This window comes from Vanacampus margaritifer, chromosome 17, assembly GCF_051991255.1.
Source record: "Vanacampus margaritifer isolate UIUO_Vmar chromosome 17, RoL_Vmar_1.0, whole genome shotgun sequence".
NCBI lineage: Eukaryota > Metazoa > Chordata > Actinopteri > Syngnathiformes > Syngnathidae > Vanacampus > Vanacampus margaritifer.
The window spans coordinates 15,893,609-15,908,493 of NC_135448.1; the positions used below are offsets into that span (position 1 = coordinate 15,893,609).

A 14,885-nucleotide genomic window follows, 5' to 3' on the forward strand; every position below is an offset into this window, starting at 1 on the left:
ACTCACCCCTTACAACTTTCTCATTATAATGCATGAGCCGCCATGTGCTTTTCACAATTCGGCTCCACTAGGGAGTCCCTTTCTCGGCGGGGTGATTTGTGTTGCCTTTTGCCTTTGTTAAGGTCAGAATGATTTTGGGATTGTTGTTAGAATTATACGGTAAAATCCCGTCAATATGCACCCGTGTATAATGCGCACCTCCAAAATCAGCCTTAAAAAGTCATTATTTGTCTCTGTACATATATATGTATGTATAACACAGTTCACCAATCAGCAGGATCCTTTGTGATGTGCCTTTGTTAAGGTCAAAATGATTTTGGGATTGTTGTTAGGAATGTACGGTAAAATCCCGTCAATATGCACCCGTGTATAATGCACACCTCCAAAATCAGCCTTAAAAAGTCGTTATTTGTCTCTGTACATATATATGTATGTATAAAACAGTTCACCAATCAGCAGGTTCCTTTGTGATGTGCCTTTGTTAAGGTCAAAATGATTTTGGGATTGTTGTTAGGAACATATGGTAAAATCCCGTCAATATGCACCCGTGTATAATGCGCACCTCCAAAATCAGCCTTAAAAAGTCATTATTTGTCTCTGTACATATATATGTATGTATAACACAGTTTACCAATCAGCAGGATCCTTTGTGATGTGCCTTTGTTAAGGTCAAAATGATTTTGGGATTGTTGTTAGGAATATACGGTAAAATCCCGTCAATATGCACCCGTGTATAATGTGCACCTCCAAAATCAGCCTTAAAAAGTCATTATTTGTCTCTGTACATATATATGTATGTATAACACAGTTCACCAATCAGCAGGATCCTTTGTGATGTGCCTTTGTTAAGGTCAAAATGATTTTGGGATTGTTGTTAGGAACATATGGTAAAATCCCGTCAATATGCACCCGTGTATAATGCGCACCTCCAAAATCAGCCTTAAAAAGTCATTATTTGTCTCTGTACATATATATGTATGTATAACACAGTTCACCAATCAGCAGGATCCTTTGTGATGTGCCTTTGTTAAGGTCAGACTGATTTTGGCATTGTTGTTCGGAATATACGGTAAAATCCCGTAAATATGCACCCCAATATACGCCCCAAGGTGAATAATATGAATGAATAAAGATTCAAAGCATACCAATAGAGTGTAAATACATTGAAATTCAGGTTAAAAACTATTTTATGTTCTCATACATATGGGTAAGGTATTTCAAAGTATTTTTAAAATCATGTTTTCAATAATCTTGTTCCTGCACTGTACGCTCTTTTAAGCCCGTATCCTATTGAGGGAGCGAACATTTGGGACTGTTTGCAACGCTCAAGAATGATGATGAAAACTAAGATTGTAAAACTGTTGGTGAATGTCTGGCCAATGTTTAGCGAACGTTATGACCTTGAACAAGCCATGATTAACCTCGATGAGAAATTGACATTCTCTAACTTTGCAAATGTTAAATTGTTTACCTCCTCCGTGGGATACAGGCTTTAGTGCTTTTGGTATTTTTTTATTTCTTTACTTTGATTTTTAAAACTGTTAAATGTATTTGTAATTACAGTATGTGAAGCAACGTGTATGAAATACCCTATAAAGCTTGTGTTTTTTTGTTTGTTTTTTTGTTATACAACTCCTAGGTACTGGTAACATATAAACATTATGACACTTTTTTGTATCTTATTATTCCCCTGTATAATAACTCAAAAATGAATATTATTCACAGGATTTTACAGTAACTTTAAATCATTAAACAATCACAAACACACCAAATGATTTGTTCGTCAACCAATTGAAAGTGTTTGAAAAGTTGGGAGGGTGGAGACAAATTTGAAGGTGAGTGGACGAGTGTTTTTTTGAGGCACGTGAACTCAAACACTGGCTCACACTTTAAAGCTATCAGCACTAAAGTATGTGCGTAGATACACAGAGTTGCTATTTGTTGTGCGATTCTGATAAAATGCCAATTTAGCAACATACTTTGTTTCTGGGGTGGCAAGACCTGAGATCACAGCTGTCTTACTGTCAAGACTTTGGCATGGATAATTCATATTTTGGAATTCCGTGTCCAGGTGCATTACACACTTGTGCATATGCAATGATTGCAACAATTTTGCAGGGGGGAAAAAACAACGCACTATAGTACAGTATATCCGTGAAACAGGTTTATCAGCGTGTACAAAACCCATCTGGATTTTGCCTCAGAAGTCAGCGTCAACCCAGAATAGAATATAATGAGCGCTGCCGCAATGTGTTTGTCAGCTAAGGATTCTTGCTCTTTGTTCTAGATTTATTTAGATGTCAAGCTTCTGTATAGACAAAAAAGACGGGGAGTTTGTCATTTCCTTGGAGTCACTTGCAGTGTGAGTGTGTCGCATATAGGTAGAGGAGTTTGTGGGAGATGGGTGGCTCATTGTTAGAGCACTTGATTTATGAGCTTCATTTGCCTGTGCATTGGCAAGTACACAATCTAGAATACAAAACATAAATTCCAGCCGGGCTTGCTGGTAAACCTTTAATACAGTTTATCGCCTTTGATACTTACTCGTAAAAGTGATGTTAAATCCTCTGTTTGTGTACGTGTGGTCAGTCAAGAACTCCAGGCGGGCGACGTGGGCGCTGGTCGTTAGCGGAGGCGGGAGGACGTCACCGGAGAAGGTTCCCAGGATGGGAGACTCAGCCTGGCAAAAGACCAATAAAGATTGTCAGAATTAAAATTTTCAGAAGTTAGATTTGAGAATCGAAATACCTTTCCTCCATCCTTAATAGAGAGGAAGTCAAATTGTTTCTCCATGCTCAGGTCGTTGAAAGCCAAATTAATCCGGCTCTCTGGGTTGGTTATGATCAGCCAAACACAGTGCATGTTGTTGCCGTATTCTTGTGGGTAGTTTGGGGACAACAGAACCCCGGAGGGTGTGGTGAAGTTGAAGAAACAGGAAACTGCGCAGAGGTAGGAGAAAATATGCAGAGAAGAAAGTGAAGTGAAGAAAAATGAACTAATTATATTAGTGAGATATATTCTATTCAGTTCATATTCATTTTAGCAGTAAGAAGGTTACTGGACGGGAATAAAAGAATAATCATCATGGCACTCAATGACCCGTTCATCATTCAATGAACGCAATGAAGGTCATTTGCTAAATAGAAAACTATTCCAACCATTCAATTAGTATTTCACCATATAGTTGCGCTTTGACAACAATCTCTGGTTTGTGCGACATCATATTATCAAGCGTGATGTCTTCAGGACAATTTGCCTCAGTTTGAAAAAGTCAAGAGATGTTGCCTCAGAAACAGCATTTGCAAAGCTCTGTTGCGAAAGAAAATGTTTGTTGGCATAAATGCCAACAGTGGGGAGCCAAAAATAGCAACAGCACTGGTGAAGATGAGGATCTGTCAGCGTTAATTTGTATAATTTCAAAAAAAAGACGCCCTTGCTGTTCATTTCAAAAAGTACGGGCGGAAAATAAGATTTTGTGAAGATAATTTCACTGCTGTGTGTGTGTCTATTACAAAATATATCTTTATTTTTAACTAAACCATGTGGTTATTTATCAAGATGAAATTACAAATGTTTATCTTGATAACAGAGATTATCGTACGGGCTATTACTGTATGTTATCGGTTATACAACAACGGGTACATTTTGCATGGTCAACTCTGTTTGTCTTTCTTTGTGATAATTAGAAAACAAACCAGCATATTGTTTCAAAATTCACATCGGTTCTCTGCAAACTGTGGAGATAATCAGACCATTTATTATGCAACAGCCCCGTGCTCATCTGCACCCGTCATGCATATTAATGTGCACAAATTCATTGTGTTCATGTGAATACATGCGCAAGGCAGGAACTTACAAACACAGCTGGGTTTCTTGGCCGACCACTGGTTGTTCTTCTGGCAGGTGATGTTCTTCTTTCCCACCAGCTCGAAGGCAGGCAAACACTCAAAGTACAGCCTGTCCCCATGACGGAAACCTGTCCCCTCTCGTTTACCGTAAGCGGGTATGCCGGGGTCACCGCAGCTGCCTTGGTCGATTTCTGTTGGGAAGATTAAATAATTAATTCCTCTGACATTGACGTTCATAACCAAGCATTGTGACCTTTATATAAAGTTCATTTTATGGCAGCTCATTGTATTTTGTTGACAAAATAAATAGGTAAATAAGGGCGGTGTGTATGCATGTTTTGGTTTTCTTAATCACATCATTGAAATGTTGTATTGTACAGGGATGTGATTTGACCAAAGTGAAATGATCTGAAAATTTAGCCGGGGGTCTGGGGGCCGCTGGCACCCAGCTAGGTCCAGGTGGGGGGACAAGGGGGGCGAAGCCCCCCGGAGCTCATGGGTTTTCCGTGTTTTTAAGTACTTTCAATGCACTCACATGACAAAGAAATAGACAAAACAACAGCATAAATTTTCAATGTATATTGAACTATCCCATATAAAATGGCAGTTTTATATTTTTTTATTTTTTTATTTTATTTTTTTATTCATATATTTATATTTTTATATTTAGTCACATTCAAAAACATTGGACTGCCTTTGCTTTTAAAAACTATCACTGAGAATATCATCATATCTAACTAATGTGATTACTAAGTTAACACATAAATAATGTTGAAGAGTTCAAATTTCATGAACAAATAATTGTATCCTGACCAAATGAAAAGTAACTCATATTAGAGCATACCACAAATGTCTTTGTTATAGCAGAAGATGTTATCTGTCGGAGTCATGTGCATACACAATGAACTACAAAAAAATAAAAAATAAAAATCGGATTTTTTTTTTTTTTGGGGGGGAGATAAAAAAAAGCGGAATTCCGCGAATTAGCGGAAAAATCACATCCCTGATTGTAAGCTGGTTTTAACCACCAGTTCATTGTTCCTCAGATCAGCAGTGAAGCAGCACAAATTCATTGAAAATATTGGATTGCGTATTGGATACAAAATAGGCGATATCGGAGATAGCCTGCCTTGAGTTTTGAAATAACATTGATGTTTTGCAAATACAGACAGCTGCACGTGTTCTGCCTGCAAAATAATTCTGCTCAATAGAATTTTAAGCAAACTGACTATGTGTTTGTCTATGCTTATGTGTATTTCCGGATTCCTCTGTGTACATTGTATCAAGTATAAACAGTATTTGCTTCTTATGAATAAGGGAAGGGCCGTAATGGCATGCTTGTTACCCATGTCTGTTTGGCTTTACAGAACCAGTCAAGCGTTCTAATGGGCTCTCAAACTCACATTACCGTCAACAACAAAACTGATGAGATCTCATGAGGCAGAGAATGACGAAAGGGTTTTATTTGCCAAATACTGGGAGACACCCAAAAGTCTTAATGGGCACAGGGCACTGTATAGGCATACATTCAACTCACAATTGAAGATGGCATCTAGTTTTAGGAATGAGTTTTATAATTTTTGTTTTAAATAAATATTTGTCTTGAAGAGATACACACACTGGCTTGACTCCACTTGACAAAATATAGTCTTCAGTATGTCGGGCGTGAAACGGTTCAACAACAGTTTGATTTTAAAGTGTAACAATTTATTTCGGTTCAATATCGTACGGCTCATTTTGAGAGGGTACAATGCAATTCATTCTTTGTGAAATTTTACATTGAATGAACTTGTCAGTACTGTTAATTGTGCTATTTCCTTCTAGGATATCTCTCTCCAATAAAAGATGATTCAATATGTAACTCAATATTTTTGAAAGTGGAATAATTGGATTTGGTTTGATTTGATACACATATTATGAATTAAAAAAAAAATCCCTAATAAAAAAAAAAAATATATATATATATATATATATATATATATTTTATATATATTATATATATATTTATTATTTATTTATATTTTATATTTATTTATTTATTTATTGAAAACACTGAAGTCAGTGCAGCACATTGGTAAAGTGATATACAGTGTACTGCAAAGACTATTGGTAAATAGTATTGATAGGGTTGACAAACAAGTGAGGATGCAAATTAGATAGAGTTGAAGGATTTCAAAGCATATCTTCCCCTTCATTAAGCAGAAGTCATTGTTTTAATTACATTTGCTTTCTGCATACTGTTCCACTTTCTGGGTTATTTTTACTGATGAAAAACAAGCATCTGTGGGCCAGGGAAACGACTTGCAATGCAGCTAAAGGTAAATGGATTCTCAAAGCAACAAACTCTTGAAAACTTGCACCACTTGACCTTGATCACCCTTCAGGAGGATGTCAAACTGACAGATTTAGCTTCATTTACATAAGACAATGACCACTTTCGACACCCCGCTCACAGGAGCAGACGTGCACCTTTTAAGCGGCTCTTACCTTCGTAAGACACCTTGAAGCCCAGAGAGCCACTGGTATCATCTGTTTTGAAATTGAGCCACATCTGGTGACTGGTACTGACCACAAGGTCCGGAGTGGTGGTACCTGACAGGCTAATAAACACATGTATTCATTTTCATTTATTTTCTTCTTAATCTGGCACTATATATCAATTTAAAAATACCGAGTCTAGAAGGCGGACCTAGTATTTGATGCAAGCAAGAAAATAAGGAAAAATAACCTGTTTCCAAACAATTTTAAAAGATCATTTATCAAGTTCCAGTGCTCGTTATGAATGTTCAATAAATGGCTCTGATGTTTTCGAACACTTGCTATACACTACACGTGCACAATTGCATCAATTAGCTTTGCCAAAAATAAAATAAATAATATAAACTAAGGATTACGGCGTCCAAGTAACAACAATAAAATTGTAGATTCTGAATACAACACAAATCTGTTTAACTCTTTCACTGCCACTGACGTTTAAAGACGTCAAGTAAAAACCTACGCTTCACTGCCAATGACGTCAAAAGACGTCATCCAATGATTTTTTTTTTTTTTTTGAAACGGGTAGAGGAAACTCTTCCGCAGGTCTGGTGAAAGTTTCCAGTCTGTCTGTTGTTCCTAAAAAGTATGTGTGTTTCCATAGTCCAAACACAACATTTTCTGTGGACCTTGAAAGATCACTCAAAATGCTTAAATCGGCTGGCAGTGGGGACAACCCGTTTCTGAAAACGTCTGGCAGTGATAGAGTTAAGAACAATTGATCTTAAGGAGAGAGAAGTCACTCACACATGAAAAATCGTCTTCTGGTCCCCCACCACATCGCCATCCCCCACTGTCAGCGTGTCGTAGCCTCGCTCCAGGTCAAAATCCTCAAAAGTCAGCTTGATCACCTAGACAGCATAGGTGACTGTGATGAGGCTAATTTAAATAACAGATGCTGGATGAAACGTATCTGGCAGATGCCTTTGCATCTGTCACTTTACCTCCATCCGCCCTCAATCAGCTTCTAGCAGAGCTTCATTCATCTTTTTGAACTTTGACACGATTCCTTAAATCTTTAATCAATAGATCTTTCGTTCATTGTCATTCAAACCTAATAAGTTTTACATACGTACACACGTAATTGCTAATTATATATGTACTGTACAAGTATGTAATGGATATCAATAATGACAACAAATACTTGATCACATATAATGTGATCTGTAGTTTCTAATAGTACAACCGATAGAAAGAGAAACTCTTGATAATGACCTAACGTTGGAAACAACAGAATCAAATGTATTACCAAGTATGCGAAAAACGCACAAGGGTCATTTCTCCCGTCACGTGTGTGACATTCTCACACCAAATATGTTGTTCATCCGGGCTTCGAGAATAACAACACAACATCAACACAACCCGTCTGAGAAACATGAAAAATAATATTGACCAACAGAGGGAGAAAGAACAAGAAGCCTGGCGGTTCACTAATTAGCGCCTCGACACACTATATAACCCAGCTCATGATGAAACTTGGTTAGATTTTGGTTGAGGAAAGTAGTTTGAAATTGTCACCAAGAGGACATCTCCTCTCACTGACCTAATGATTGGAAATTGGGATGGATAAAAGCTCAATACAATCAATAGTCCAGCCAAGCGCTACCATCCTCAACGATTAAGACTCGAGTATGCTAATTGCTAGGCTAACACAATCCAGCTATGTGCTACCATCCTCAACGATTAAGACTCGAGTATGCTAATTGCTAGGCTAACACAATCCAGCTATGTGCTACGGTCCTCACCGATTGAGAGTTGAGTATGCAAACTGCTAGGCTGACGGGTTCCAGCTACGCGGATTGAGTCCAGTATGCTAACCGCTAGCCTAAAAGCCGGGGGAGTTAGGTCATCACCAACACACTCACACAGCACTTGCTAGCATCCGATACACTTGCAAGTTAAAGCAAGAAGCAGTTCATAGTTTTCAGAATGACTCTATTAAAGACGACCTGTGAGACTGGGTGGCCTTATTGGTGGTTGAAGCACCTAATTGCAAAACCTTCTTGTCTTTTTTTCATTCTTTCTTTTTTTTTTAACATTCTCTCCTGACCAAAAGTGTCTCAAACAAGTCAATTTGTCTCTGACTGGCCTGTTTCCAGTGCAGACTCATCCCCCTTTTCTCATTTTCCTTATCGCTAATATTGTTCTACAAAAAAACCTGCGTCATGTGGTGGGTTGGGAAAGCCTCCAAATGATATCGTAGGAATTGGCTAAAGCATGAAATGATTCAGGTGTGTAAGGGAATTGTTTGCCCCATGAAGCTCCTCGAAAGAGATACATTTTTTGATTTGTATTGCAGTTTAACACAACATTTGATACACCCTGGGAAACCGTGAGATATTTTTTTGGGTTTTAATTATTGAGTCCTACCTTAGACGTGTCTGTCGCAGTGATGACCCAAGTGCAGTTAGCATTGTTGTCGTACTGGACCGGGTAGTTTGGAGATGTCATGACACCACTAGGTCCTTTTAATTGACCTCCACACATTGGAGCTAAAAGAAGACAGATGAAGGAAAGACGTAAAAAAGTTTATTACCGTGAAAACTGCAGTGATCAGCATTAGATCATCCCTAAAGTTTGTACTGCGATACTTCTCGACCTAAGCGCAGCCTTCGATAAAGTTAATCATGAAACCCTTCAGTTCCTTCATTGGTGGTTAGGCCTCGGAGGCACATATCTAAATTGGATTTCTTACAGTCGTATTAGTACATCATTATCTGGTTCTCTTGGTTAACTTGAATCAGCTCCATATGGACTCCCTCAGGGGTTAATTCTTAAACATAAAAGTGTTATATATAGTACAGATGACAAAGCGGTACATTGTGTTTTTGCTGGTATTAAATATAGGATGGTCAAAATCTGAAAAGTACAGGAAAGCCACTGTCTTTTTTTTTTTATTTTTATCGGTCTCTTGTCTGCGAAAATCATCGAAGCCATGCCAAAGAGTCAACTTTGATTCATGACTGCAATCATAACTTTGAGAAATAAAACTACGTGAGAGCTCCCAGACTCCCACATTTAATGCCGGACGCAAGTAAGACGCTTCCCTTCACTGCGAGGCTTCGAAATGGAGCTTCAAGGTATTGCACCACCAGAAATACAATGCGAACGGCAGATACTTCAATGAATACTCACAGGGTTAAATCATTCCTTTTAGGAAAAAAAATAGTTGTTGTTTCAGTTTTTTTTTGTATATGACCGTCATATATAAAGAACCGTAAATAGTATTAGCCTACTTCTAAGAAGACAGTTTCAAGTTTGCTATGCAGAGAAAAATATTTGTTCAGCACATTAGATCTCACTGCAGTTGCCACAAAATATTGTCTGGAAAGGAGTAAAGTTTCAAATCACACTGTAGTCTTAGATTTGACAGTTTTCAAGCTTCCGCCACGGGTTGGAAGCTACTGCTACAATAAAAATAATACAATTTGTGAGCGGCACCTAACTAACATTGCAAAGGACGACTTGCAAATCTCCAACGTCGGAACTAAAACACATCCAGAGGGGAGCTTTGACATTTAGTTCTGTATATGCAAGCCAGTGATACACACAATCATAAGAAACCTTAACTAATGTGTAGACAACAAAGCAATCTGTTAGTACAACAATAGGTCGTCAGTGCAGTGGGACTGTGAAAACTTTGAAGCAGCCCATCCTTCAAAGGACAATGTGACTTTTGTTATCAAGGCCTGCGGGGATCTGCATGGTAGAGCTGTTAAACATCCTTTCAAATTAAAGCAGAATTTCAATGAGTGCTTGAAGGGAAGTGTGTGTGCGTGTGTACCTTAAAGTGAGTACAATTATTTTTTTAAAACCTGAACGTGAGTCGTGGTAAAAAAAATTATAAAATAAAAAAAAAAAACACTTAGAAAAGCCGCAGCAAAGAAATTAGTAATAGTTGTTCTGACCTTGAAAGTGACCCATATAAAAAACTAAACAGGGATGGTTCGGTTTGAAAGCGGAACGATTTGATTCGGTTTGACTTGATACAATGACTTTTTTGCTGTCAATGTTCATACATTTGAATTAACTTGTCAATAGTGTAAATGTTCCCTTTCCTTCTAAAATATATCTCTCCAATAAAAGACGATTTAATTTTTTTTTTAAATATATATGCATATATATATACATATACACACACATATATATATATATATATTTTTTTTTTTTTATTTTATTTTTTTTGTATGTGGGTGAGTATGTGTATGTGCGTGTGTGTGAAAAAAAAAAAAAAAACATTTATTAAATTTTTTTTAATTTATTTGTTTGTTTGTTTTTTTAAAAAAAAGGAGAGCAATGATGATGTCAAATCGAATGAACAATACTGAGCTCTCCTGAAAAAAAAAGAAAAAAAAAAGACGATTTAATTTGTGTTCTTTGTTTCTTTTGTTTTCTTGATATCCATTTTTTGTTACACCCCATATACACACATTTCTTTTTGATATATATTTTTTTGTTCCATTAAACAATTAAAGCAAATAAACAAACACAGAACCTGTGACCAAATTTTTTTTTCTCAATTCAGCATTTGTTTATTGGCCTCTTGTTACATCACTGACTGAGTTCTGTGATTTAATTGGATCATCCTCCCATCCATCCATTTTCCAAACCGCTTACCCAGTCCAACACAAAATAATGAATAGGAAATCCCATTGGGGAGGTTGGCTCTCACATTTACACATCACATCAAAGCTGGTTTATTTTTCCCATGGAAATAAAAATTGGAAGACTGAAAGGAGGGAGGCTTTGCCAAATCTTTTGTGCTACATAAAATGAAATACTACAAACACAGACTCGCAGCGCCATATTCAAATCCTGAAACCTTCGTAATGATGACGCAAAACACGGGGCGCAATGCGGTGACCTCCGTTTCTCCAATGCCAACATGGTCAAGCACAGTTTCAACACTTGCCTCTGCAGATGGGCCGCTCGTCACTCCAGCCCACGTAGCTGTCCGTCACTCTCAAACAACTGATGCTCTTGGAGCCCTGCAGCTCATAACCCTCGTCGCAGGAAAAATGCACGGTGGCGCCTCGCCTGTGGGCAGGAGACATGCAATCGGGGAGAATCTTGTGATGGCAAGACAAGTTCCCATCTAAATATTCAACACGTTGACAGGACTCTTTGTTTTTACCTGAAGTCCGAGCCTTTTCTTTTGCCCCGATCTGGGATGCCAGGATCAGGACACATGTTGTGTCCTTGTGCAACACCCATTTGAGATACTGCAGTAAAAACATGCACATTGAAAACCACATAATTGTATTTTTTAAAATGCAAACCATATGACACCACAAAGACATTTCGATATATGGCATAATACAACATTAAACATTTCACTCTTTATACTAAATGATTAGTTTCCTATTAACTCATTCAACCCTCAAAACGTATAAATGTGTTTTTTAATACTTTGTCCTGCACTCCCAAAAATGCATTTATACGTTTTTTAATATGTTTTTTTTTTGAGATATTAAAATTTTTATTTTTAAGTTTGACCTACCATATAAAAGCTTGCACAATACGGCTTTTACCATGCGTTGTAATTTATATCTACGACGTTCCACAAAAAAATGCACCACAAAGACATTTCGATATATGGCATAATACAACATTAAACATTTCACTCTTTATACTAAATGATTAGTTTCCTATTAACTCATTCAACCCTCAAAACGTATAAATATGTTTTTTAATACTTTGTCCTGCACTCCCAAAAATGCATTTATACGTTTTTTAATAGGTTTTTTTTGAGATATTAAAATTTTTGTTTTTAAGTTTGACCTACCATATAAAAGCTTGCACAATACGGCTTTTACCATGCGTTGTAATTTATATCTACGACGTTCCACAAAAAAATGCACCACAAAGACATTTCGATATATGGCATAATACAACATTAAACATTTCACTCTTTATACTAAATGATTAGTTTCCTATTAACTCATTCAACCCTCAAAACGTATAAATATGTTTTTTAATACTTTGTCCTGCACTCCCAAAAATGCATTTATACGTTTTTTAATAGGTTTTTTTTGAGATATTAAAATTTTTGTTTTTAAGTTTGACCTACCATATAAAAGCTTGCACAATACGGCTTTTACCATGCGTTGTAATTTATATCTACGACGTTCCACAAAAAAATGCACCACAAAGACATTTCGATATATGGCATAATACAACATTAAACATTTCACTCTTTATACTAAATGATTAGTTTCCTATTAACTCATTCAACCCTCAAAACGTATAAATATGTTTTTTAATACTATGTCCTGCACTCCCAAAAATGCATTTATACGTTTTTTAATATGTTTTTTTTTGAGATATTAAAATTTTTGTTTTTAAGTTTGACCTACCATATAAAAGCTTGCACAATACGGCTTTTACCATGCGTTGTAACTTATATCTACGACGTTCCACAAAAAAATTCACCTGTTGCTGAACTTCAAATGACTAAATATATCATTATTATTATTATTATTATTAATTAATTAATTCATTTATTAATTTTTGTTTTATTATTATAAAAATTTGACGTGCCGGAGAAAAAAACTAAGAAAAAACAAGGGCGGATTCAGACTCAGTGCCAAAAAAATTATCTAGAAAAGTTTACTTGCATCCCTGACAAAAATATTAAGTAAATTTGTGGACCAGTGTTATTAGTAAACAAAACAACTTGCAAAGCCACCAATAACATCTTTATTGACTTACACACTGATATCTTGTGGTAGTTGTCTTTGCTTGGTAACATCTTTACACCTCGAGACTTCAGCTCGGTCATCTTCTTCACTGGAGAGGGAAAAAAAATCATTATATACATATATATATATATATATATGTACTGTTTTGAAACAATGGGTGTCACAGAACAAATAAAACTAATTTCGACAAAACTAAATAATAGCATGATTATATACTTATATGTAATATAATCCCAGGGAGACTAACGATCAAGAAAGATAAATTAAGAAAATAAATGCTGATAGTCTGTCAATGACCACTTGAAGAGGAATTTCAAAAACAACATAAAATGATCTCTACTCTTCGACACTAATTTAGTTTGATCACTTTGTCAGTTCCTGACAGGTAAAGTGTAGTTTATTTGATTACGCTGACAAAAAAAGGAAAAAAAAGAATAAAGTGTATTCATGAAACGTCTGGTGCTTCAACCAAAGTCTCTGAGAATGAGAGTGATTTAATGAGTGCAAACCTTCTGCAGTCTCTCCAGTGAGGCTTGCTGCGGATTTATGAGAATTGTCAGCATGCAAATGGCCAGTGGCGGGTGGTGAATGACCAAACGTGATTAATTATATTGAAGTGTGAAGTCTTCATTTTGTTTGGATTTTCCTTTTTTTTTTGTGTGTGACCCTGTAATCCCAACCTCCCATTCCCTCTTTGCATTCTACAGGGTTCTGTCTGACATTCCTCTTTATTTGTCTGCCTTTTCCCACTGCCTCTGAAAGCCAAACATCCGTAGAGAGCAGCTTTTTTTTTTTTGCGGAGAATAATCCATTTCTCCCGGCTCATCCTTTCTCCGAGTTGGCCCATGAACCTCAAAGTTTAATAGCATGAGAAATGGCAGCGGTAGAGGGAGGGATTGCATTTAGGCGTCAACCTCCGTGGTTTTGCAACGTACAGTGGCTATATAAAGTGATATGGGTGGATGATGAATAATTTCAAATAAAAAAACGGGTATACTGATGACAATATGCACAAAAAAAGAAAAGAAAAATCTTGTCATTCACGCTTTCATCTTTTCCTCTACTGGGCTTGACATCATCTTCTCTGTTCAGTGTCGTCTTGAGAGTGGAACTAAATGAAAAGTAAGGTCATTAACATTTTATTTCCCTGGGAACATGAGTGTGCTCAGCAGATTTGTCGCCCTCTTATATTATGAATTATCTTTTGACACGAGTTCGCAGGTTCAGATTTTGCGCTTGGGGTGCAGCTCAATAGGCGAGCAGCTATGGAGTGCCCAAAAAAAATGGGAAAAGTACGTCCTCTCGCTGGGGGATAATGGTTATAAATTGCACTGCAATCCATAATAACTTGAACCTGCTTCTAAATAATTCCTCTATAAGTGAATGTTCTGGGCGGATTTCGAACCTTGAAAAAAAATTGGGTTATAAAAGGATGGCAGTGAAATAAATGTTCGTCGGAATCTACAAGTCAGTGACACGTGTTGTGATTCACATCATCCTACCTTGATATTGGGCACTGAAACCTTTCAGCTTGTGGTTGCCATCGGATGTAAAATGCAGACGGAGCCAGTTCTTGCTGCTGATAATGGGGGAGGGAAGGTTGGGGCCGGTGAACCTGTAAGCACATCGAGACAGAGTGAACCTGAGTACCTTCGATTATTAGGATGGGAACATTTTAGCATGCAAATTAGCAAAGAAAAGGCCCAGTGCTCACAAATAAAGCAATTATAAGCATTTATGTACTTCTGGAACTGTGAGAGACTTTTTGAAGGTTTTTATTTATGTTGAGCTCTTTCTTACT

General features: G+C 36.9%; 1 protein-coding gene across 2 annotated transcripts in view; it reads right to left on the reverse strand.

The window, feature by feature from the left end:
* Positions 1-14,885, reverse strand: part of csmd2 (CUB and Sushi multiple domains 2) — a 197,389-nt gene that overhangs the window by 86,600 nt on the left and 95,904 nt on the right. For both annotated transcript variants that reach the window (XM_077549513.1, XM_077549512.1), the window contains exons 6-15: positions 14,587-14,699; positions 13,095-13,172; positions 11,518-11,605; positions 11,296-11,420; positions 8,754-8,875; positions 7,131-7,234; positions 6,336-6,448; positions 3,857-4,039; positions 2,749-2,939; positions 2,545-2,680 (exon numbers count right to left, since the gene is read on the reverse strand). In XM_077549513.1, the coding sequence (XP_077405639.1) occupies positions 2,545-2,680; positions 2,749-2,939; positions 3,857-4,039; positions 6,336-6,448; positions 7,131-7,234; positions 8,754-8,875; positions 11,296-11,420; positions 11,518-11,605; positions 13,095-13,172; positions 14,587-14,699 (1,253 nt within the window). The remainder of the gene's footprint in view (positions 1-2,544; positions 2,681-2,748; positions 2,940-3,856; positions 4,040-6,335; positions 6,449-7,130; positions 7,235-8,753; positions 8,876-11,295; positions 11,421-11,517; positions 11,606-13,094; positions 13,173-14,586; positions 14,700-14,885) is intronic.